This window comes from Bos indicus x Bos taurus, chromosome 5, assembly GCF_003369695.1.
Source record: "Bos indicus x Bos taurus breed Angus x Brahman F1 hybrid chromosome 5, Bos_hybrid_MaternalHap_v2.0, whole genome shotgun sequence".
Classification (NCBI taxonomy): domain Eukaryota; kingdom Metazoa; phylum Chordata; class Mammalia; order Artiodactyla; family Bovidae; genus Bos; species Bos indicus x Bos taurus.
The window spans coordinates 114602697-114629202 of record NC_040080.1 but is presented as its reverse complement, the minus strand read 5'-3'; the positions used below and the strand labels follow the sequence as shown (position 1 = coordinate 114629202).

The window sequence follows — 26506 nt, the reverse complement described above, 5'->3', positions numbered from 1 at the left end:
CCATTACTTATCCTCCAGGCACTATAGAAAAATTGCAACTCATATCCATTAGCACTCAAAAGGCAAAAATTATCTCACCAAATAATCCAAGTGAATTTCTATATCCTATATTCAAAATGCCCGGCCAACCTCAAAACATGGTCTTTTGCAGGGACTTCCCTGGTGGGCCAGTGGCTAAGCCTCCACATTCCCAAAGCAAGGGGCCTGGTGTTCGAACCCTGAGCAGGGAACTAGATCCCACATGCTGCAACTAAGATCTGGCACAGTTAACAATATTTTTAAAAAAGGTATTTTTCTTCCCCAAATCATCATGTCCTTTACAGTGGCCAAGCCCTTTAGAACATTCTTCTTCCCACAAGGACACGCAGTGTATGGGACAGGTGAACAAGGCCTTCAAAAAGTCCACAGGTCAATCACCTCTATAGATACTTTATTTGAAATGGAATGCATTTTGAAAATATGAACTATGAATCACAACTCTCCAACATCACTTAAAAGACATATTTACACAAATTATGACCATTTCATTAAGTTCACAAATGTGATAGCTTGTAAAGCATTTGGTTCATGGTGATACTTGCATACTCTGAAACTTTAACCAGAAAACTGATAGGGGAATGTAACAGACAATTATCTTTCTTCTCAAAATAAATACAATGATGCGGAAGGACAACCCATTGTTAAAAATCTGCTTCTCACCACCCATCCAGCTGGTCACTGGGAGGCCAGCTTCAAAACAGGAGTTTTTATGTAGCTGCTTCTAATGGTCCAGAGTCCACTTGCCTCCCACATCAGAGAATAATGCCCTTTCCAAAAAACCCTGTTGGACGCTATACTCTATTTGGCAGATATCCTGCCAACAAAGTCACATCACTTTGTCATCCAATCTTAAGTAAATCCAGATTAGCCGTTCAGCACTGCAGATCAAAATTCACCCTTTAAATTGTCAAGAATTTAGAAAAATAAAACCCAACCAATGCAATTCTACAATGAATACATCTTAAGTGGCTTTAGGTAAATAGTGTATTTCTCTTTAAAAATCATCAATGGATTCAATATTGAGCTCTGTAATTTCCAAATTTGAATTTTATTCTACTGAGGCATTTTGTTGGTAAAGCAAAACTAATTAATTTGACATTTGTTTAAAAAAAGGAAAAGAGGCTCTCAGGCCCATCCTCAACCTATGAAGCTCTATTTTCTACAAGATTGCTACAGTTTCATTCAGGTCTTAGATCTCTCTTGTAAACCGGCCAATGAACATAGCGGTGTAAACACTTGGAGCTAAATTAAAAGCAATTCACTTTCCCAGGGGACAGAAAATAAGTGATGTGTTTGAACTCATACACTCATAGACTGTCAGCTTTAAATGAGAAATTTTTAATAGTGTTTGGCAAAAGAGAGTTAAAATAGGCCTCTCAACTTAAGCCAGACTTCCTGACAGTGTTTAGGTGTTAAAAGGAACTCTTTTTTTAATACTTTTTTGGCCACATATCAGGGCGTGTGGGATGTTAGTTCCCTGACCAGGGATTGAACCTCCGCCGCTTGCATTGGAAGCGCAGTCTCAACCACTGAGCCACCACGGAAGTCCCAAGAGGAACTCTTCTCAGCAACAAGTTGGGCTTCATTTTGCTTTTGTTTTGGAGAAGGAAATGGCAACTCACTCCAATATCCTTGGCTGGAGAATTCCAAGGACAGAGGAGCCTGGTGGGCTACAGTCCATGGCGTCGCAGAGTCAGACACAACTCAGCAACTTGCTTTTTACTTTCGCTTCTATGAAAAAAACATATGAAACCAAATTATGAAGTTGGTTTGATTTCTAACACGATGAGAGAACCCTCCCTTCCTCCATGAGGGAAATGCTCGTTCTGAAAGGGCCCTTTATATCCATTTTCTCTCTGACCTCAGTACTCCGGGCACACGCAGATCTGTGTGGGTCTCCACTAAGAAAGTATGTCCAAGGAATTTCACCATGGTGCATGGCCTGTCCCGGCATTAGTTGTCCTCAGGGAATGGCACGACAGCAAGTAAAGGAAGTACTGTGTGAGGCCAGAGAAGCCATCTCCTGGGTGCTGGGAAGTTAGACATCTTTCCCTTCTTTCATTCATTCATCCCAACAAATATTATTGAGCTCACTCAGTAAGAGGCTTCGTGCCAACACAAGTTCAAAGACAAAAAGTTGTTTCCCAAAGGAACATCCCTTTTAATTTCCCAACTTCTTACATTTTACGTTTATCTAAGAGGTAGGTTTTCTATTGGACCTATCCTTTCCTTCCGTTTCTTGGGTCGAAAGAAGTATCTTTATCTGCCTCCATGAAGGTGATTTGCCAGGCCTCAGAAAACCTTTCAGGTGTGTGTGCTCAGTCGTGTCCAACTCTTTGCGACCCCACGGACTGTAGCCCACCTGGCTCCTCTGTCCGTGGATTCTCCAGGCAAAAGTGCTGGAGTGGATTGCCATGCCCTCCTCCAGGGGATCTTCCAGACCCAGTGATTCTTGCGTCTCCTGCATTGGCAGGCGGACTCTTTACCACTGCGCCACCTGGGAAGATCCTAGGGTGTCCAGAATACCCTGGGTGGTCTGTATTGTTTTCTTACAGGTAACACAAAGCCACCGACACATTCAATAATTTGCACCTGCTATTTTGTGTTGTTGTGTGTTGTTAAGTACACTTGTTTTTTTGTTTGTTGTTCTGGAATAATTAACCCGTAATAAGTGTTAGTTACATAATAAAAACCACCCTATTACTCTCCCTTCTAACTTCAGTTTTCACAGTTACTAAGAAGGGTTCAGACTAGAGAGTCACTAGGAGAGTCAACTCAATCATAGCAGAACAAGGACTAAGGGCTATGGAAAGATAAAACCAGGAACCATGATTCTGATGGCCGCATTATGAGCCAGAGCCATTGTGAGAAAGAAAAAATTCTAGCAGCTAGGAGGAAGCCTGGGCATATTTTTGTAAGCTAACAACATCCAAGTGCTTTTAAAAGCCTACTTGAATCTTAATTTTATAAGTATTTGCTACAGATTTAAATTTTTTTATAGCACAAGAATTTGAAAAAAAATCCTTTCATCTGAGAAAAAAGCTGTGGTTTAATGGGGTCATATGATCTGCATTTATTAAAATGAGAGTACAATGGGGTATTATTAAAAAACATATCAGTAGTTTCAAAGAAATCAAACCAAACTTGACTTAAGAACTCTTTGAGATCTGCTCTCTGAACTGCCTATCATATATATATATTTTTTGTTTTTCTTTCCCCCCGCAACTGCAACTTCGCCTTTAAGTGGGAGCCCACGTAAGTTCTGCTTGCCCCTTGATTGAATTTTATTTTTCACCACTTCTTTGGATCTCAAATTTTCATCATTTAAATACTGCACTGAGAAGCAATTTGACCTTCAAACTCCTTTTTAGATGGAGGGAGAATAAAGGTGCGTCTAGCATCAAAGTCTATTTTCATTTCCGACTACAGAACTTAGCAGCGGCCTAAGGTTGACCATTCCAATTTAGAAGCTGGAAAAATAGTGATCAAGACTTTGTGAAATGAAAATGGAAAACAGAGCTGTTGGGAAACCCATGCAAGACAGGAAGTGACTTTCAGCCCCAAGAGGACTTGGTAGCATCTATGGCTCTTTTTTAAACTGAAGTAGCATCTGCACGTGTAGATTTGGACCATCCTTTTCATTTCACACAGAAGAGGGTTTGTTCTACCTTTAAAAGCACATCCTCTTCCCCCAACCATACCAACCCCCCGGACTCCTGAAAGTTGCTGCTAGAACAAGACTGGGTTGTTTTCTTACTGCAAATCCAGTGTTTATCCAGTCCTTCCTTTTTCAATTTCTGAGTTTAGTTAACCTAACAACGAAACATATAACCCTTGGATTTCTCACAGAGCAACAAAGAGCAAAACAGTCGGGTCCCTGGTCAACATTCTCAGAACAAAAACAAAAAGCTATGACTCCCAGTCCTTTGAAGCATTCACAAATTGTATTTTAAACTATGAGATTCTAGAATATGCTTCTAGAACAAAGTAAAAAAAAGGACAGGAAATGCAGTTCACATCAAGTGTGCCAAGCTCATGAAGAAGGATAATTTCTACTGTGGATAAGAGCACAAATGTTCTCTCAAACAACTGGAATAATTCTTTTCCCTCACTACGTTTTTTGAAATGAAACATCTAATGCACTCATACTCTGAAATCATAGAAAACTCATTATTAAACCCTCCACACAAAGATAATCTAAGCAAGGCTTTTCCTACAGCAGACCAAGTCCTCCTGTATATTCAGGATACGGTCATCTTGCCATCAACTGGGTTATGTATTAAATATTTTGAATTAGATATCATTACTACTGATTTCCTTGTAGAAAAGCAATTAGATTTTTATAATTACACCATTCTGAACATTTAACTTCTTTAAAAGTTCTACACAAAATACATGTCTAAGGAGAAAAAAACTAATTAAAAAACAAAAAAAACAGAACGAAAACCCCACATAATATCACAGAGTTTAATTTCAACCACCTGGAATAACAATGAAGTGTCAGACCTTCTGAAAATGCCCTAGGAATAATGAATAAATTCTTGTGTGCCTCTGTACCCCCTTTTTTCTTTCTTCTTTTCCAAGACTACAACTTACTAAGGATAGCTTTTCGAAAATAAAGTATCTTTTCTGGAAAATGACCTACATTCAGAAATGTCTCAGAACAAGCATTAGAAAAAAACACACTAATAAATAATAAGTCAAAATACATTAAAATAAAATTACAGTACATCATCCCTCCTAGAAGGTCCACCATACTGGAAGATCCTCTCAAAGGTTCATAAATAAAGCCTTCTGGACTCAAAATCTTTCCTGCATTGTGAAGAAGAGTATGCAGAAAATAAGTGGAATCACGAGTTATCAGTCGGGTTCTGTTCAAACTACTTGATTTGGTGTGGGGCGGGGAGACTTGTTCTCGATCCAAGTGAAGACAATAGAAAGGTGCTCGTCCCGCTTCCTCAAGTCCCCAAAACCTGGAAAGAAATGACACGGACGGAAGTGAGAAGCTCGGACTCCTACCAGACCCAGTTCTCTTGGCGCCTGGCCCGCGGACAAAGGAGCTCAGACAAACACGGGGGTCGCTCCCTCGAGTGCCCAGGGATAGTCCAGCGGCGCCAAGGGCGCCCGGAGGCGGCCGGCGGCGCGGCCGGGGCCGGGGGCGCGCGTCCTGGACACGGGCGGGTCGGCGGGGCGGGCGGCTGCGGGCACCTTCCCGCCCAGCGCGCATCCCTCAGCCTGCCCTCCCCGCCTGGCCTCTGCTGCCTGCAGTCTGTGCCCTTCTCTCCACCTCCCAGAAACCTAGGTTCATTGCTCCCTTGCCCACCCAAGAGCCGAACCCGTGAGCAGGCTTCCGGCTCTGACACCCCCAGACCCGCTCCCCGGACCCGCGCCGACCTTACCGCGTTCGGGCCGGGTGCTGCCCTCTTCAGGCCGAGTTGGAGGTGCTGCGGAGGAGCCGGTGGCCGTGCGCCTGCGAGAGCGGCGGTGGGTGCGGGTGCGGTAGTGGGTGCGCGTGCGGATGCGGGTGCGGGTGCGGGTGCGAATGCGGGTACGGATGAAGCGACTGCGGCTGCGGCTTCGGCTGAGGCTGGGGTTTGGGCTGGGGCTGGGGTTTGGGTTGGGGCTGCGGCTGGGCTTGGGACTGAGGCTGCGGCTGGGCTTGGCTTTGGGGCTGAAGCGGCTGCGGCTGCGGAGGCTGTTGCTGGACCAAGTGCTGTTGCTTCTGCCGCGTGGACTTGACCGCCAGAATGGCCTGGCGATTCTTGTACTGCACCATCTGCAACGTGATCTCGGCGTTCCAGCCCTGGTCCTGCGGGCACCGAAAGTCGATCTCCTTGCCCTCAGCCATCACCACCGTGAAGTACATGTACTTGCCCTTGCGCTCCACGCAATCCACGGTCTTCATGTTGGAAAAGTGCAATTCCTTGAGCTTGACTGGCGGCTCGAGGCTGGCCACGGCGGGGCCTCCGGGTTGGGACGGCTCGACCGACCCCTGCCCGGGCTGCTGTTGCTGCTGCTGCTGCTGCTGCTGGTGATGTTGCAGCTGTTTGGGCGGGATGAGCAGCAGCCCCTCCTCGGTGAGGATGCAGCACTTTTTCTTCCAGAGCTGAAGCAGCCCGTCGCTGCGCTTCTCCAACACCCCCTCCTTCAGCGCCTTGCAGCCGCTGCTCTCCAACATCCTCCTGGCATAGGGGGCGCAGCCGCTCGGCTCGGCCTCTCCGCTTCCAGCCGCCCGGGTCGGGGGCAGCAGCAGCAGCCGCGCGCCGTCCTCGCCCCAACGGCTCCCGCGGCCTCCGGGCCGGAGCGCGCAGAGGAGGCTAACGCGCAGAAAGCAGAGCGGCTGTGGCGGCGGCGGCGGCTCGGGGTCCGGGCAGCAGGGCAGCCGCGTCCTGATGCGCCACAAGGTCCCGGAGCTGCGAGCCGCCGGGCCTCTGCCGTCCTCTTGCGAGCGCTCACTGAAGGGCACTGGCCGGGCCCCCTCGCGGCGCTTTTGAATGGGCCATACCCCCCACCCCCGAGTGACACCCAGCGGAAAAGGCGGCTCCTGGCGCCCGCGCCGCGGGGGAAAGCCCAGCTCTGAGAGGCGCTCTGCCGCCGGCGCGCGCCTCATTCACTTGGGGCCTTTCCAAAGCCGGCCGCGTCCACGCCCCCCGCGCCCCTCGCTCCGCCTCCCGCCGCCCACTCGCTTCCGCGCTTCTTCCCCAGGCTGGCGGCCGGGAGTCGAGCCCCGGAAACTCGTGTCCTGCGCCCGGGGCCGCGGCCGAGGGCGCCCCGACTGCCGGGCGAAGAATGCCGACGCACAGAGGGCGCCGAGAGGCCATCCCCATCCGTCGCGCCTCTCCGCCCGGCGGGGCTTTCCGCGAACAGCCTCGGGTGGGTATGGGACTGGCCAAGTGGGCGCAGTTGCCAGACTGCAGGGCACGCCAGGCGGACCCTCTGCGCTCCGGAACTAGCCCTGGGGATTCGCGCTGGGCTCCGAAATCTCGCAGAGCCCGGTCCAGGCCCGGGCCAGCGAGGAACTGGGGCTGAGGTTCGCTCGCCGCGGAGTCCCGCGAACTATGCCTCCCCCGGACCCCACGTAGGCATCTTAGTGCGAAAAGGGCGAGAGGATACGGTGTCTCTACGCTCACATTCGCTTACGGCCACTACCCAGCTCTTCTTAGAGGGCGCGATTGTTAGAGCAACCGTCTGTCCCTTTGGGAGTGGATAGAAGGGGACCCACTGGAAATGACATTTCGCCTTCCTTTTTTCGAGCCTGGAGCGCAGGCACTCCATCTCTTACGTGACGCAAGTCCTTCCGTACAGCCCGCAGTATCTCACAAGAGTAACTGCAAATTGGGGTAACATCCGGTTCTGAGATTCCGCACTTTAACCTCCAAAGGGCAGGTTGGCCTCCGCGGACCCGTCTCTTTGCAAACGCCCAACAGGTCATCTCTCCTAATCTCATTTATGTGTAACCCCGGGGAAGGTCATTCTGTGCTCGCCCCTAGCTCCCTCCTACTCCATTTAAGCAATTTCTATAGAAATTCTGGGAAACAAAGATTAAAGAGCATAAACCGAAACCAAAAAATGTATTAGAGAATCCCAACCATGTACCCACCCTGAAAAATATGAATTACACAAAGGAAATGAGGAATGGACAAGTCAGAGTTGGCCAGGGTAACAGGAAAGGCTGCTACTTGTGCTCAAGAAGGAAGAAAGGAGAGGTGAGTTCATCTGTAGTGTCTGTCATCTGGCTGGAACAAAGAATTCAAGGGGGAAGAAGTGACAGATGAGCTTGTAGAGCCCCTCAAGAGTCAAATTCTTTCTGTGTCACGCTTAAGAAATTCGAGGTTCATCCCAAGGTAATCGAGAACAAAGGATAACTTTTAATCACGGGAGGGTCCTGAATCTTGATGAAAGGAACAATGTTTTGCACAGAAAATTCCAGCAGTCCTGAGACCCACTGAACTGCACTTAGCATTCTCAGGGCCTTCACACTGTTGATAGATAAGCAGTCTTGGTAGGAGAAAGGCGATTAAAATCATGTAAAGATCTCTAGTAAAACAATTCTGTATAACAATGACAAACACTACACCTGATATCTGTTTTTCCCCTGCCTTTGCAGGACAAGTGAGCATTCCAGAGAATTTCCACATGACCAGCTGTTCATCTTTTTAACAGAATGCCATTCTTCAGCTCCTTTAGAAAACTGCTTCCAGTCTCCGAGGCAGTTGTAGTGGGGAAAAGACATTTCATATGGAAAAATGATACAATACAAAATTGACTGGCTAAAAGACATATCCTGGCAACCCAAGCCATTTTCCTAAGAGAAACTGAATGTTTTGGCGTCATCTAACCTGCAGTTTATCCGTATGCATCAAATGCATTCTATCTCAATTACTTAAAAACGTCTAACCAAACAGCATAATTTCAAAAAGTACTTCTTAGATAACTAGAGACTTTAACAATCAGAATCTCCAGTTGGCTATTTGATAACTTAGGCAACAGTCCGGTCATCCAGTTTGCCTTCTCCAACCACCTGTGAGTGTGCTGCCGTGGCTGCAGTCTTCACAACCCCACAGACCGGGCTCCTCTGTCTATGGGATTCTCCAGGCAAGGATTCTGGAGTGCGCTGCCATTTCCTCCAGGGGATCGAACCTGTCTCTCCTGCATTGGCAGGCATGCTCTTTACCACTATGCCACTTGGGAAGCTCTCCAACCACACAGTGCAACTGATTATTGGAAATCTCAGTAATACAGAAATCTTTTCAATTTCACCAGTCACCACCAACTCATAAAAATGGCCATATTACCATTTGTAAAGACAATTTATTTCACAGAAAATGAGTAACAGGAAATAATTGCCCCCTTTCTCTCCCCCACAACTTCAGGTGTAGATAATGAAAACCTACAGATGTCACTTAAAAATTACTGCAGTTTAGAAAGCCAAGTAAGCCACTGCTCTGGTAAACAAGTCTGAAACGGCTAAGTCAAAACTGGTATTATAGTCAATTGCATCAAGCTGTCTACCAGCAGCATCTGACAGAGCTGGTCACCTTCTGCTCTAGAATACAGTTCTTCACTGGCTTCAAGGACATCACTTAGCTTTTTCTCCCTCCCTAGTCGCATGGTCTGACTCCTCTGCCTCCTCTTCCCAATCTTTCAATGACTGCCCCAAAGTGCAGCACGTGGTTCTACTCACTCCCATGTTGATCCCATCTAGTGTTATTCTCAATAACATCTGTATGCCCAAGACTCCCCAAATTATATCCAACTAATTGTTACTAAAGAATAAAACAAAAACTATCTCCAACGTTTAAAAAAAAAAAAGGCAGCAACCTGGGCAAGGGAACACATACTGGTGAGACTACTAGTGAGTAGTCTGTTAGAGGGAAACGTCTGAAGGGATTATTGGTCACAGAAAGCAGAGTTCCTAGAGCTTCTGCTAAAAAAATAAATAAGATAGTGTGCTGCATAGGATGGAGTCCATAGGCTTATATACAATTGGCTTGATTGTCCATAGGCTTATATATTAATCATAATTCCTAGACAGAATTGGTTCAGTAAGGGTCTGGAATCATTTAAAGTTTGTGGTTTTTGAAGACTTTGCTGGTTATTATAGCTGTAGTGAAAAATTGCCTTCAGTTTTTATATATTCCAGGCCACTGTTACTGTAAATTCAATTTTTTTTTTCCTTCTACTACTGGGTGTCTAATGGAGACCTCAAATATGTGCTTATCTCCTCACCCTAACCTGTTCTACCTACCTACAATCCCTTCTTGGTACACGGCGATTTTATCTGTACAGCTGCTCAAACCAAAACCCATCGAACGGTGCTGCCCTTAAAACAAACTGAAAGAAGCCCTGAGCTTTGAAGAACCAGTATTACACATTTATCTGGAACTCATATTCACTCCAGACTGCGCTCCAGGTATTCAGGATTCCAAACACCCTGCTGAAATGACCTCAGCAATTTCTGTCACCGCTGTGTGCACTGGTGTGTAAGGAAGTGGACAGATTTCGAGCATGCAGGCTAAGGTGCATGAGGCCCCCTGCCATACAAATCAGAGGCAGGGGTGGGAGGAGAAGGAAGGTGGGACACCGGCAGAGGACCGGGTTGCTTGTAAGGAAGGCTCTGGCACAGGACTTTTAAGGATCTGAAATTCACACCTGGCCTTCCGCATACTTATGAAGGGGTATTTGGCTAAACAGTAGCATGGGACATATTTTCAATGAACTTTTAAGATATTTAATCATTGGTGTCTCCACTGCACACATACCCCAGGACGGGAAATGTTTAGAAGCATGCCTGCCTTGCATGAACCCTTGACTCACTTTCCAGTACTCAAACCACAAGCTGAGTCAAGAAATCCCATCAGTTATGCCTTCAAATTACATCTATATTCTGTTCATCTCTCTGCTTCATTACCACCCTGATCACCTCTCCCCTGAATTACCACCATGGCCCCCTAACTTGCCTCCCTGATTCTACCTTTGCTGTCTTATCATCTATAATATAATCTCTAAGTCATCCCAATCACTTTCTTCATCTTTGCTCAAATGTCATTTCAATGAAGACTTTCATAATCACTCTAAAACTGCAACTATGAATTTCCCTTAATTTTCCTCATAGCATGTATCTGTATTACCTCCTAACATAATGAATAATTTATAATGCCTACTGCTTGTGTTACCATTCCTAGACAATCTAGCTCAAGAGGGCAAAGATCATTGTTCTGATGTGTCCTGATCACCTAATACATTTCTTGACACAGAAGTTCAACACATGTAGAAATTTTAAATTGACACAAAAGCCCGTATCTGTCATAAAAAGAAAATCAATGTCTTCAAATACTTGACAGATTTTCATAATGCATCCTATTAAAGTTGTCAAACTGTAAGAAAACTTTATGAAAAGAACTTCTAAAACCTGCCATACTAATACATGTATTTGGTATTAGTTTAAAAAACAGATTTACTACTATACATGGTAGGCCTCTCTGAACTTTTTCTGTGAATAGTTTTTGTTATTTTTTGGCTGCACAGTGTGGCATGCAGGATCTTCTTTCCCCAAACAGGGATGGAACCTACACCCGCTGCAGTGGAAACAGAGGCTTAACCACTGGACCACCAGAAGTCCCTGGAGAATTTCATGGACAGAGCTGCTGGTGGGCTACAGTCCATGAGGTCACAGAAAGTCGAACACAACGGAGTGACTAATGCTGTGGGTTTTTTTTATCATCTACAAATGCTATCTAAAATAAGTCCCACAAACCTTTTACCAAGCAACATGCAACTTAATATTGAGAGGTATTTATATATCACACTATTGCTTGCTTTTTTACAGTTGCTTAGTCATGTCCGACTCTTTGTGACTCCATGGACTGTAGCCCACCAGGCTCCTCTGTCCATGGAATTACCCAGGCAAGAATACTGGAGTGGGTAGCCATTCCCTTCTCCAGGAGATCTTCCCAACCCAGAGATCAAACCCAGGCCTCCCGCATTACAGATGGATTCCTCACCATCTGAGCCACCAGGGAAGCCCATTGCTTGCTAGTAAGAATAATTAAAAAAAAAAAAAAAAAGTAATGGAACAGAATTAGAAGCAGTTTCTTAGCTGACTGACTTGTCAGATATTTGCTTGAAAGTTCATTAATCAATACTGGCTTAAAGACATGTAACAGAACTTAGTTTTAGTGTGTACTTGATTACCAGATTGTAAAGCTTTTAATCTACAGACTTCCTAATTTGAAATATAAACAAACTCATGAAAAATGTCATTAGCGAAGACAGATAGAGTTCAAATATCTTTTAAGAAACAGCAAAAGCCAAGTAAGTCATGAAAATACAAGTCAGGTCATCTTCATCAGTGTATAAAGGCCCACATTCAGACTGCATTTTAGATTTCTTAACCATTCATCTCTTCATTTTAAAACACTCTACTCAGTAAAAATACTGTATAAAGATGCCAAGTTGAAAAGCTTAATAAACAACTCTTAAGACTATATACAGAGCTCTCCGGCTTTCACAGATGTGGCCCTCTAGTCCCCTTCCTTTTTCGCTGTAAATTGATGAACTCTGCCTCCTAGTGACCAATCTGTATAACACAGCTTAGAGCGATTTACACGAGTCAACAGTAATTCTCAAGTCATTGTAACCGGTTCACAGACAGCACTGTCAACCAGCTGTCTCTGTCCTTTCTGCCAATAACCTAATTTTTAGGTTCTCATTTCTCACGCATGCTCTTGTAATACCGCTTGAATCCAACCATTTGAATCCACACTAATATCCTGCACTGCTAATATTTCTGTTCATAGAAGAGGAAACATTCAACCCCCTATTCATGTAACAGCACTTCCTAACTCCTTGCTCTAGCATGGAAAGCTTTCCGCAGGACTGTAAAGCCCTACTTGCATTTTCATTTCCTTCCGCTCAACTTATCCTCACTTGTCTACTTGTTCTGTCTTTGCTCTTCTAAATCCTCAGCAACATCTAATTTTTCCAATGTATATGCCACCTCTTAGCTTTCTTTAGGCTGAGTTAATTCCTTCCTAATCGTACTGCACTACTTCCAATCTGGGGTTAGTACTTTCATCACTGTACCTAGGAGCACAGTGATCTTGGTGGAAACTGCTGATTAAGTGCCATCTGACAGCGCTCAAACTCAGACTAAATGTTAGTTCTGGCTGGAAATACACTAACATTCAAAACAGGGTACACAGGCTAAAGACATTTTACCGAACACAGTCAGCAACTGAGTCCAGGAGAATCTTCACTAAAGACACTTACTAGGGTAATAATACCTTTTAAGTGATAAATGGAAATATGAAGGTGAACGAAACAGAGCAGAGGTTCAGCTCTGTATTGCCTACATTTGAGTAGGCAAAATTATGATACTCTGAATTCTGGCAGAGCAGCAGTAGAGAAGCACCAGGTATGCCAGCGGCAGACAGTGGAAGCGCTGGAACTTTTTAAACTTTGAGCATTGCGCTGGCAGATTAGCCTCTCCCTTCCAGTAACTAGAGCCTTAAACACCTAATGTTCTAAGTCCAATTCTACCCAAACTGGGTAAATGCTTCTGTTGTTTACAACTCAAATAGTTCATAGACAGCCAGTCTGCAAACCTCTCTGAAGGGGCTAAATTACACGGGGAACTCCCTCTTTTCCAACACAGCACACAGTCTGAGAACAGATGTTTGTCTGATCATTACTGGTACCTGCCAAAAAATGAGTAAATCAGTAAATGAGCAGAGAGGTTTTTTAGGTGGTAAAGGAAGAAAGGTACAAACAGAGAGTATAGGTAACTCCAAAAATTTAAGGATAAAGAGAAAAGATGGTATGATAAAGTTGCTTGGGTGATGTGATAAAATGCAAGGTTACTTTAGAAGAGGAACTTGTGTTTTAAAGACCAAGGATAGGAAGGTGGAGGATGGCTCAAAGATGACAGGGCAACTGACAGAAAACCAAGAGCAAAAGAGAGAACTCTGTGCATGACCAGGCTCAGAAATATTAAAAAACTTTTTTTTTTTTAACCAAAAGATAGAACTTTTTATGGCAAGCTTACACACTGCCACTAAACCTATCAGGAAAAGCAAACCCTCATCTTTGAGGCAACAGCAAAATCACCACGCAGGTCATGACTACAACGATTTAACAATCAGCATCCTTTAGCAGGTCAGACAACTGGAACATTTAGTTCTTGTTTCTAATGAGATTCTATTTACCTTTTTGCTTAAGTCATTGTCATCGTCTCAATCTCTCTTATGCAAGCAGGGGTTCTGGGAAAAACACTGCTAGGATGAAGTTAAAAGAAAAGCCCTGGATAATGGATAAGACTCCAGTCAGAAGTCATCCTCAGGCTGTATGCCTAAGTTACCTTTCTGGAACTGGTTTACTTACTTCCAAAATGCAGCTGTTTGCTTCCTGTTTTCCAGGATATCCTCAATCCTTTTCTAAACCTGAAGCTCTTCAGCATGCACAGCTGGCGTGGCTGTGATCCCAGCCTTCGTTCTTACAACAAATTTCACTTTGGCTTTAGAAACCCAGGGTCTACAGCATTAACCAGATCCCTGCCCCACTCCGCGCCCCCATGCTGGAAGCACCGAGTTATCCCTTAGGACGGCATGTGAATTTTGCCTGCTTTAGCGCTCCCTGCTGTCTAAAACCTGCACATCATGCGTCAGAGTGGCAGCAGCGATTTCAGACAAGAAAGCAACTGCAAAAACAGAAGCCATGTGTCAAACACAGCAAAGCAGAGGATGAAACTCACACAGGTGAGAACACAGGCAAAGGCCAAAACAGCTGCCATCAGACAGACTCCAACACAGATCAACTGCAACATTATTATTTTAACTTTTATCCTACATACAGAGAGGGAATTACCATCCTCAATTAGTATTAAATAAAATATTATTCCTATTATCTTAAATATCTGAATACACATTTGGTTTTTTTTTAAAGATGCTGATGAAGATTTATAATGCAAAGTCGTACCTTGTCTGAAATACAAACAGTACAGCAATGAAACTTCCTTCTGAACTTCTAACTATGGATCACACCCATCCTTTGAAGAGAAATGCATGCTTTATGGTATGGTTGTATATGCATCTGCAAGGACATCCAACCAGTCCATCCTAAAGGAAACTAGTCCTAAATATTCATTGGAAGGACTGATGCTGAAGTTGAAACTCTAATACTTTGGCCTCCTAACGCAAAGAACCCACTCATTAGCAAAGACCCTGATGCTGGAAAAGACTGCAGGCGGGAGAAGGGGATGACAGAGGATGAGATGGTCGGATATCACCGACGCAACGGACATGAGTTTGAGTAAGCTCCGGGAGTTGGTGAAAGGCAGGAAGGCCTGGCGTGCTGCAGTCCACGGGGTTGCAAGAAGTCAGACACGACTGTGTGACTGAACATCAACAATAGAGAAATGATGTCTAACTTTTTGTTCCTGTTATTAGATTACGATTCTTTCCATAGAATTTTTGCTTACTCTTTTTAGCAGTGGCAAACAGTTTTCAACAAGATGGATGCTTTCTAAAGTGGACTTTTGAAATGACAACATAGATTATGCTAAAAAATGTCAGGACAGGGAAGCCTGGAGTGCTGCAGTTCACGGCGTCACAGAGTCAGACAGGACTTGGTGACTGAACTTTATGGTCAGTTATACTTAGAATTTGAGGTTCTTTTACCAATCAAGCTTGACATTATCATGGTCCAGAATGATCTAATTATGTGTACATTTGGTAATCTTTGCAACCGCATGGACTGTAGCCTGTCAGGCACCTCTGTCCATGGGGATTCTTCAGGCAGGAATACCTGAGTGGGAGCCATGCCCTCCTCCAGGGGATCTTCCCAACCCAGGGATCGAACCCAGATCTCCCACATTGCAGGGGGATTCTTTACTGTCTGAGCCACCACGTCTGACCTTCATAATCTTGACTGTCCAAATAAATTCGAATTATGAGTGCAGTATGATAAAGTAAAACATTCTTTCTCCATAGATTGGCATACAATATATAATTTAACCTTTCTTCATGTTTTAACGTATTTGGGAAACTTTGCAGCTCTTATCAATACTGTTACAGCCAACTGTATTTTCTAAAGACAAATTATGGTCACTACAAGATTCCAGTTCCTCTCACCTTCCCCAAACTTTATCATTTCTCCAGCAAGATGTTGAGACCTCTCCCATTAAACTTTTGCGGGTTTGACTGTAACCAACGGTCAACAGAAGAGATGACTTAGAAACGATAAAACTAATTCTTAAAACCCAGCCATCATGCTATGGAGCCAAGTCTAGGCAGAGTTCTGGCCACATCCCAGCTGAAGTCCCATCCAGCACTGACCACCTGAGCCTAGTCCCCAGCTTTCAAAGTTGCCCCCTGATGATGCTCTGTAGAGAGAAAATGAACTACTCAAGTGCAGTCAGCAAAAATAAATCTTGTTGAAGAGTGGTTCTGTTATGTACTGTAATACTAGGTAACTGCAACAATCATTGATTCAACTCTCCACATTCCCACTGAGACAACAGAATATACGCAGTCTAGTTTTGTGGTTTTACTCGTTTTTTCAAAACAAGTCCGTATGTAGTCAGTATGCAGAAACGTGGCAACTACAAAGGCTCTTAGAGCATCTTGGTTGACATAAGTGACTGAACTGAGAATCAATCACTTCATCTACTACACGGCCCCATGCAGTGTTATAGGTGGTAAACTGGGAGGCAACCAAATAAACCCTAGTTGTTTGATGCATTTGTTGTACAAAAATTTTCTGTACATCTATCATCCTGCTGGCCCCAGACCAGAAGCTAGGGAATCCAGTAGTGAACAAGCATTCCTATAGTAGTACTTCTTGAACTGTTAAAACCAGGTAAGAACTAAGAAACCAAATGAAGTACATGTTAATTCAATGCAAAAAGAGACTGTTGAGCTAATTAGATAAATGCGCATAAGACTCAGTAGAAGTGAAAGAAAAGGCAGCCAAGCATAACTGAAACAGAACACAAATATAAGTTACACAGGACAGGTTGTTGACATTCAAGTTGTCCTCAAGATTTTGGGTCCACTCACCAAACCAACTGAACAGCAAAGACAACAAGCCTGATCCATGTTTAAAACCACATCTGGACGGAAGGCAGACACGCGTCTCATTGTCCACCACCACGTCCAGGAATCGAGGGAAATAAATGTTAGGGATGGAGTCAGATGGGCTGAGTCATGACAGCTTGGAAGTTTGGGACCGAACTTCATTTAATTTTACTCTATATGACTTCTGGATTTAACAAAGGACAATAAATCAGCATTTTAAAAATATTAATTTTAAAAACTGACTTTACGTAGAGTAACAAATTATTTTTTCTATTTTTACCTTTATATAACATAAAAATCCCTCAAAATGGGGACACAGATTTATATTTATTATCCAGTCTTAGTCTCAGGGTTCTTTTGTACTCCAAGGAGGGCCACCTCTTAGCCAAGAGCCATTTTGCCTTTAGACCCAACCAAACATCAAAACAGAAAAAATAACCAATTCCGAAACGGTCAGAATCAACTATCCAAGATGATCCAAATGCTAGGTTTTCTTATGTTTAGGAGACACGTTTACTAGTTGCTCATTATGTATTAAAACATATGCAAATCACATTCTATGTACTTTGAACTACTTCAACGAGTGTGTTCTCTCAGCGCCCACAACCCTTCACAAGACATCACAACAACGAAGCTGAAAGGACAAGTGAACTCCAAACTTGTAACCATTCTACTACCCAAGGTGCCAACTATTTTACTCCCACACTCACTAGAAAGATGTTACGGTACTTGTTTAGGGCTGCAAGGTTTTAGTCTGAGTGTTTCCACTTTTATTCATGGTTTCTTATTCCTATGGAGCAACCCCACCTATAATTCCCAGCTGGATCAGTTATTACCAACCCTACCTGCTTGAAGGTAATTACAATTATGTACTGGAGTAAGCCTAGAGTAAAATCCTAATATGTTGGATTAACTTTGAGGTTTTCTGTGTATTAAGGTTTTACTATATTTCCTAAGACTCACCTGAAAGGACTTAGAAAAAAGAACATCCCAGGAACAAGCAAACTCACCATCTAGACTTGGTTTCCAAGTTTAACTCCCACTGAAGGGAATCAGGCATCCTTGGGCAAATAGCCCGTTTCAGAGGCGGGACCAAAAAAAGCCCATGCTGAACCCAGAAAGGGCTTCCCTGGTGGCTCAGTGGTAAAGAATTTGCTTACAACAGTGATGCAAGAAACACGGGTTCCAATCCCTGACCCAGGAAGATCCCCTGGGCAGTGGAAATGGCAACCCACTCAGGCAGCTTTGCCTAGAGAACCCCTTGGACAGAGAAGTCTGGTGGGCTACAGTCCATGGGGTCAGACATGACTCAGCAAATGATTTTGAGACTGAAGTGCAAGAAATCTTTTTGAGCTATCAAGTATGCAAGTGTGCAAATGATGGACACACAGAAAGCACAGGAACCAGCTTTAACAGGATACCATTGATTGAATCTGAGATGATTTAAGCATCAAAATGAATTGTATGCTGTAAAATTTTCTGATTTTGATTAACTGTACTGTGATTTCCAAGAATGTCATCCTACTGAAAGAATACGGTGCTTAGAGGATAAAGGGGCACAATGTCTACAACACTGCAAAATAGCTAAGGAAAAAGATATATGCATAAATTTAGAACTATGTCGGACAAGGCAATGGCACCACACTCCAGTACTCTTGCCTGGAAAATCCCATGGACGGAGGAGCCTGGTAGGCTCCAGACCATGGGGTCGCTAAGAGTTGGGCACGACTGAGCAACTTCACTTTCACGCATTGGAGAAGGAAATGGCAACCCACTCCAGTATTCTTGCCTGGAGAATCCCAGGGACAGAGGAGCCTAGTGGGCTGTCGTCTATGGGGTTGCACAGAGTAGGACACGACTGAAGCGACTTAGCAGCAGCAGCAGCAGCAGCAGAAAATCAATAAACGGCGATTTTGTGTCAAAGAATATGTAGGAATTCTTTTAAAGATTATAATTTTAGAGTTGAGAAAAGTTGCAATATTGATAAGGGCTCCCCCACAAAAAGCAACCTGGAAATTTAAGGAGATCTATTGCAGATAGCCTTGAATCTACTCTTCCTTTACTTTGACACACTACTCTAACTTTAGTCCTAGCCTCTAGCCAGCCCCAATGTTCTTTACAAACAGCTGACAGCAAGTCTTGAAGTCATCCTCATCCTCACTTGGAGCCTCCCATGGCTCGGTCCCCGCAAGTCTCCCACTCTTACTGCCTTTCAGCTGCTGTGGGCAGTCCTACTTCAAGAACTTCATGAGTCCATGCTCACCTTCAGTTGCTCTATCCTCCACCCCTTGCTACACACATTTGTACTTCCAGCTAAAAGCACAAGATTTGAGTATTTTAGCAGACATGACCACTCCGTAAGTTTCTAAACCACAATTACCTGAAGTTCATTAATTAAAAAAACATGAGTATTAATACCACTAATTCTTGATATGAGATCTGTCCACCTCTGGCATTTTTCAACACTTATACCCAGTTACTTGCTTTTTAAATTTAAAAACAGCCTTTCTGAAGAACCAAGGTGGCAGAAGTGGAACAAAAGCAGCAGTGGACCTTCCGCAAGCCCACCGCTGGGTATGACCCGTGAGCAGCAGACAGTTCACAGGATGCAAGAGACAGAGGCGGCGGCAAGCCCGCAGAGTGCGGAGAAAGCAGCGCTCAAGGCTAACGCACCTGCTCAAGGCCAACGCACCTGCTCAAGGCCAGGTAGGTGGGACGCTAGAGGTGCTGAGTTTCAAAGTCATAAAACTCTACAAAAGCTAAAACTCTCATTTTTCAATATGAAAATTAAGCAATATGATTACCAACTTATTTCCTGCTGGCAATTTATTGTTGCTAAGTTGTTAAGCTCCATTTCTCATTTATTTCGCACTTAAGAAAACTCGTCAATACCTCAAATTTTTAAAAAGCTGAGAAACAAAGTACAGTATAATGTCAAATTGAAGAAACAAAAGATACAGCTTATATTGTATTTTTGAAAATATAATTAACTGAATACATCAATTTTTCTAATAAACATTTATCCTTAAAAGTAATTCCACATCCCAACAAAGATGTTCCCATTTCTCTGAACCTTAATTAGTCCAAGAACTTGGCTTTTCCTCCAAGTTAAATTTTTAGCATCTGTATTTTTAAACTAGTATATAAAATCACCACTATATATATATCTATGTTAATTTCACCATTATCATTTACATTTACTTTTCAGCTATTAGAGACTTAGTGCTTTAAGTAGCAAACTACCTACATTATAAACATGTATTTTCAAAACAAAATCCAGTTCACAATTATATATACAGTGCAGAAGATTAAAAACTACATTAGCATGTGATTTCTTTTTCCTAAGGTTCCTATAAAGAAATGTATGCTTGTTCTATACTATCCATTAATTCTGTACATTTAAAACAACATTTGGCTTGACTTAGTCAAAAATATAAAGGCTAAAATTTTTTATAAGACTAACTCATTAAAAATAGGACTCAAATTCTAAACCAAGCCCTAAAACCAAGCATTCAAAGAATATCTGAATCATTTTAGTATTTCTGCATGGTACGATGAGGTTTCACAAACAATAATTCAAAAGTTTTATTATTCAGTGATGGGAATGGCCTACGACTCAAGATAACCCACAAATTCATATGTTTTACAAGCAGCAGTAATATAAAGTTAATTCAGTTAAAGACCTCATCATCTACCAACCAATACCATTAACCTGTTCACAGAATTATTAAAGTATTTCTATCAAGTCTAACGTGTCCTTTTAAGGTTTGTGTGTCGCTATTAAATGTGTTATAAAGGAATGAGGTAGAATCCCATTTTTTAAAAGTACTGCTATGTAAGCCAATTTCACACTAAGACATTTTTACGTCACATAAATATTACTACGGCTTCAGTGAACTAGGTAACTTTCAGAGAGCCGTGTTAAACCAAAAGCTAATCAATTTATGGAACTGTTGTTCTCTGCTTATTACCATATTTGAGTAACCATAAAGACAGAAAAAATCTTAAGTGTATTACTTTGGAGGTATTCATACGGGATTTTACCATTTCTAGAAAGAAATGAGAGAACTTTTTGGTCACAGCCTGGACTACAGAAAACTATAAATTGAAAATGTAAAGATAGAATTCAAAGGGCCTCAAAAACATCTGTAGTAACTGAGAGCATAATCTGCAGAACATGAAATTCCTTCCGTTCTAGTCTTCCAGTGACAAACTCCACTTAGCAGGGCTTAGGAAGTTGCTCTTAAAATTACAAATTTTACAGGCCATCATGGCCTAAGCACAGAATAGCCTACTCAAAATATCTCCACTCTTCTTAAAAAAAGAAGTATATATACTCATTCTTTTTCAAAAACGACCCAAAATATCACCAGTACATTTTATAAAATTAAACGCAAATTTTATTAAGGATTTCAAATTACATGTCAAATTTCTAAAATGGAATAAAACCATTTTGAAACTGGAGAAATGGCACTGATGAACACTGATATCCCTTGAATCTCCAACTTTATTAAAAAAAAAAAACAAAAAAACTCCTCTGCAGACCGTATTCCCCCCCTTGATATATAACAAGAAATAGTTATCTATCTCTTCACTTTGGCAACAGATATTTCCTAAAGGAATGGTTTTGCTGCTACTTTTAAGTTCATTAAAAATGGGATTCTATCTTCAGATTAAAATTTTTTAGTTCAGAAAAGGCTGTATTCAGATGAGCTATGGGTACCAAAAAAAAAAAAAAAAAATCAGTGCAGAATGTCTAATTAAAACAAGCAAAATCATTTTGAAAATAAAGAGGACAAACAGAAGGTGTTTTCATGGCATTTTTTTATAAACTACTGCAATTGGTTAAGGATTTCCAGTAGTTAATTAAAAGTTCAGGAGGAATGGATAGTACTATACAAATAACAAAATGTGTTTATATTCTAAGACCTTAATACTAAATTTTTAAAACAGACGCTTTATCACCTCTAAAAATGAGCCCAATGTAATTTTATTAAAACCAGGAATTCTAGGCTTTCCTGTAATTACAACCCAGTTAGTCCACTCTGTCAAACCTTTAATATTCATCCCCAAAATTAACAGTATTTAGCCTGAGGTATTTTAAATGTGGCTCTACAGTCCCTAATTTAATGGCATTTTCCCCCTCTAACAATGGTCTTATTTCCACTTTAGTCCCATGACATCTATAGTATTAACTACAATATAGTCAAAAATTAAAGTAGCTGGAAAAAATGCTAGGACCCCTTGAAACAGCTGCTCATTACCTACTTCTGTTGAAACAGGAGCCACACAAAGATCTACAAGTGTTGCCTGACTGGATCCAGAATAAAGGTTCTTAAACTTGGTTTACCAGTTAACTATTCGTATCTAGCCTTGGTATAATTAAGATGCTGAGTATCATATACTTGTGGTACAACAGGTCCAAAGTTTTGAGCTTTTAATGCAACTTAGAAATATTTCATAAAATTTTTAACTTAATATGCCTTAACACATCTGTGAGGTAGTTAAGTCAACAGTACTACCCATTTTAATACACAGTAAAGCAAAAGGCAAGGTAAGTAAATGACACACTTTAAGCACTAAGAATTGGAATTAACTGTAGAGGCTTGGGGCCTTCAGTCTAGTTATGACCAAAGGAAATGAAATTTAACCTTTCACTTTTTCTATGAAAACCATTAAATCATTTAAGACTTTTTTGTCTTTTTTTCTTTTAATACTTTCTTATTAGTAGATGTAGTAGTACCTCTTCCAAATTCGGCACCCTTTTCCTCAGTAATATGGTAAACTGGGTACATAATCTGAGCTGGGACTCTGCTTCTATCTGACTTAGTACAAAATTAAGACATTATCTTTTGAGATCTAAAATTATATGACATTTTTATTTTAGGATGCAAAAACAAAAATGAGCAAACAAACAAACAACAAAAAACTTGAAATAGGCTTGTCAAATGATGTAAATTCATCCTTTCCATGGAAGCAGAAGGTAGATCCTACCACAAAGAAAAGATGCTTAATTAATGGAGGTTAAATTTTAAAAGTACAATTAAAATAAAAATAATGAGGCATAACTTCTGAAAATACTAGGTTTTATTCACCTCCCTAAGATAACCAATAACCATACTATTAGTTAATAAGCTTTTCTTATAGTAAATGGTGTCACCTGACATACAAAAACCTGTTAATCTAAGTTATCAGGTGTAGGCTTACTGGAAATTCTTAACCATATACTTGTCTTGACAAGTTTTGCTTTTTGAACGATGAATTGTCTTAATGCAAGTCATTGTATTTCTGTAACAAAGTAATGAAAGGCACAGCTCTTGCAAGCAAACTTAAACCCATTCAACCAGCTGAAAAAATACTTTGGTTCTTCAGGAAAAAACTTAGCAAGACAAAAAAATCTGGTTCATTTCACAGTTCTGTTCATTTTCATAGCTTTAATCTAACAGTTACATGATAAAAATACTCCAAGAAGAACCAAACTATATAGCAACGGACAAACATGCGTGAGAGATTCTGTGCACTCGATGCAGCTGGCAGAAAAACTAGTTAAAATGCTAATTAGAACAAATTTGGTCTTTAAAATATCAGTTCCTTTCCTTTAAAAAAAACTTCTGAGTCTACCAAGAAAATACAAAAACATAAGGCTGTAAGTAAATAATAGCTGTGTTTAGGCTATTACAGTGCAGGTTATCCTCAGGCCTCATACATCCTGCTTCACTGCTGCTTGCACTCTGCTGGGTTTTGATCCTTCTGTTAAAGGAAAACAACAGTCAATCTATCTTTTTCTATCCGCTTCAGTTAATTTTTTCAATAATAATAATTATTTTAATTACCACATTATCTCAATGTTGTCAAAATTTTTGCCAAATTTTAAAAAAATGGCATAGTAATTATAGCAAATTACTCAAATATTAGTCACAAAAATGCTAAAACAAAGTCCTGATTTTACACTGTAGAATGAACGCCATAAAGTGAAACACATTAAAGTATAATCTTAAAATAACCAAATTATCTTAAGTCATATTACCAATTGTTTCTGCCTTTCAAAAATACTAATTTCATTCATATTTAGCTGTTAAGACCAATACAGACGTGTCAGAATATTTGATTTTTTAACTACCCTCTCTTACCTGATGACTAGGTTAAAGCATCTTCTGGGTATTTTACAGCATAAGCAAATGAATAAACGCATTAAAGAGAACCTGGAAGTTTCAAGTGAATCCTGGTAACACCCAGCATTTTGTAGGGGATAAAGTCCTTTCCTGACCCTGATATGACACCTTCCTAGGAACAGGAAGACTAGACTAGGGTATGGAGAAGAGGCGACTGGGAGAACCTAAGAGCGCTGCTCTCCTGTTTCTGTGCACTTCTGCATTCAGATGATTTAAAACTGTTTACAAGCTTTCCTTAGAAGAGAAAACATCCTAAACAACACCAGCATAAGTAATTTTGAATGCTTAAAAATGCCCAAAATAAGGCACCATTAAAATAGAATCCTAGGGGTATTTAGGCTGAAACTATGAAAACCGTAAGGTCAGAACCAAAAATCAAAGTTTCTTAGGAAAGGTACATTGAAATTACACGTACTGTTGAAATGCCAGTGAGGATTTATTAAAGGCTTTAATGGGCAAAAATAAACTTTATATTCAGAAACATCAATTCATATTTAGCCTGCCTTAAATTTAACAGAAAACAGCACTAATTTTGCTCACCTTTGGGTCATAGTCTGGATCATTTTCCTCATCTCCTTCTTCTTCCCCTTCCTATATTAAAGTTCAAAACGCATCCATGAAGTAGGTACACAGGAGGAAGGAATGGCTCATAATGTAGGGAGAACTTAATACAAGTTACTCTATAAGTCAACAGATTTTTCATGATTACAGAGTTTGGTGACAATGCAATTTAATTTGAAAGCTTCTAATATGAAAAATTTCCCAACACAACTTGAGACATCCAGACAGGTTTTATTGAAAAGATTTACTGCAGCCAACGTTGAAAAAGTTTACTGCAGCTTTTGACTTCTTCAAAGAGCTGATAACCCTGCAGCAGAACAGAATTATTTGAAATAAAAAAAGTGTTCTGAGTTTTGCAGTTTATTTATTGAAACCTCATACATACATTGCTTGGATGTAGAATTCTAAAACCACGTTTTTCCAAAAAAAACGTTTTTATCCCGTATCATGGAATAATGAATATACCAATGGAATACATAAGTCACTCAATTGCTTCTCAATGTGTTAAACAGAGAATTATTTGCTCATTTGGTAAACATTACCTCATCCGCTTCTTCACCTTCTTCATCATACTAAAAAAGGGAAAAAAAGATGACGTTTGAATGAAGCTAACATCTGAATGTAGCATTTACTTAATATCCACCACCGTATCCACTAATGTCTAAAAAAAGGAAAAAATACTTCCGTTTGGCAACTGATTAAAACAAGGACAATAGCTACATGAGTCACCCAGCTCAGTGCCATGATCTAAATTTGACAACTTAAAAAATAAAAATCAAGAACACAGGATAATCATGGGTAAACTGTGAGCAGGTAACTATGACTGTAAATATTACTTGTCTGTAAAAGGACCTAAAGCCTACTGGAATGATTGCCACTTAACAAGAAAGATGTCCAAAATATTGGAGAACAACCTATTTTTACCTTAAGTTGTAACTTTGTATTTCTATAAATAAAAATTCCATGCTTTCTAATAAAGATTTTTATCAGAATTCAAAAATGTCCAAGGTTATGATTTGTTTGGTCAAAACCATGTAATGGATTTACAACACTAACCCAACATACTGAGGTTTTACTATTTCAAAGTAGCCTTCCTAATAGTAGGAAAATAAAACTACAATATACCAAACACACAGATTCTAAGAGAATCTGTTTAAAACAATCCAAAGAGGTTACCAAAAAGGATGTAAGTAATCAGCCTAATTTTGAATTATTCTGTCTTGCTTTTTAACAGCTCCATCTATTCATTAAACCTCTCCCCAGTTCTGACTACCACACCCTCACCAAAGGATTCACTGCAGGATTCAGATTCACTCACATCATCGTCATCGTCTTCAATAGCTTCTCCAGTAAAGTATAACACTGATCTTGGGATTATACGCTCACGTAAAAAGTGACCAATTTCAAAGTCTGCAGCGAGGATAGCTTCAGAATCATCATCCTGTTAAGGAAAAACAGAACCACAAAATGTAATAACTTACTAAATTTGGCATATGTGGGACTGCTCAGTTTAAATCATTCATAGAAACTCTCAACTTCCAACATTTAAAAGTAGCTCATGTGTGCATGGTCAAATAGTCTTCTACATGTGCCTTAGGTTTACAGGTTTTTAATAAAAAGAGAATGTTAGGTCAGTGTGCCTACTGATCATTGCTTAGTTTCCTCTAGTTTAAAAGTTACAATAGCAACTTTGCTATATGACTGCAATTTTCTTTTAAAGATATTACTGAAAACACCGAATGGAATAAAAGGAAGGATCTCAGGCTCTTATAAATAAAATTATGTATATGGCACATAATATAGACCGGAGAGGATCACTTCATACTTCCTGAAAGAGACTTATCCAAGCAGCTGGGCAGTGCCAAATGTCATGAAGTCCTACTTGATAAAGACTAAGTCAGTCTCGGATTACTACTTAATGGCAAAGTACAGCATAAAAATGCTGCTGACATTATTCACAATTAAAATTATTCCACAAGACTAAAGTTCCAATTCTGTGATACTAAACAATGAGTAAATATTCTGTGAAATCCTGAATGTTTATTTTCGATCCATCAACACAATCTCATCTAGTAACAACAACAAAACACTGAAGGGTTAGGGGAGAAGACTTTGAAGGAAAACTTCTAATCGCAGACAGAGATGTTCTATCCGTAACTA

General features: G+C 41.2%; 2 protein-coding genes across 5 annotated transcripts in view; both read right to left on the bottom strand.

Annotated features, from left to right (window-relative positions):
* Nucleotides 1-413: 413 nt before the first annotated feature.
* On the bottom strand, nt 414-6664 carry PHLDA1 (pleckstrin homology like domain family A member 1). Its single transcript, XM_027543321.1, has 2 exons — nt 5439-6664; nt 414-5012 (listed from the first exon to the last, which is right to left on the bottom strand). Exon 1 carries the CDS (start codon nt 6647-6649, stop codon nt 5465-5467), a length of 1185 nt encoding a protein of 394 aa, XP_027399122.1. The 5' UTR covers nt 6650-6664; the 3' UTR covers nt 414-5012; nt 5439-5464.
* A 12913-nt stretch (nt 6665-19577) lies between these two features.
* NAP1L1 (nucleosome assembly protein 1 like 1) overlaps nt 19578-26506 on the bottom strand; it is a 38950-nt gene continuing 32021 nt past the window's right edge. For 2 of the 4 annotated variants that reach the window (XM_027543317.1, XM_027543318.1), the window contains 5 exons: nt 25665-25787; nt 24889-24918; nt 24326-24376; nt 23293-23363; nt 19578-22603 (listed from right to left, as the gene is read on the bottom strand). In XM_027543317.1, the coding sequence (XP_027399118.1) occupies nt 23328-23363; nt 24326-24376; nt 24889-24918; nt 25665-25787 (240 nt within the window). In that variant the 3' untranslated portion in view covers nt 19578-22603; nt 23293-23327. Of the gene's footprint in view, nt 22604-23292; nt 23364-24325; nt 24377-24557; nt 24654-24888; nt 24919-25664; nt 25788-26506 lie in introns of those variants that run through there. The other 2 variants (XM_027543319.1, XM_027543316.1) reach the window with 2 other exon arrangements.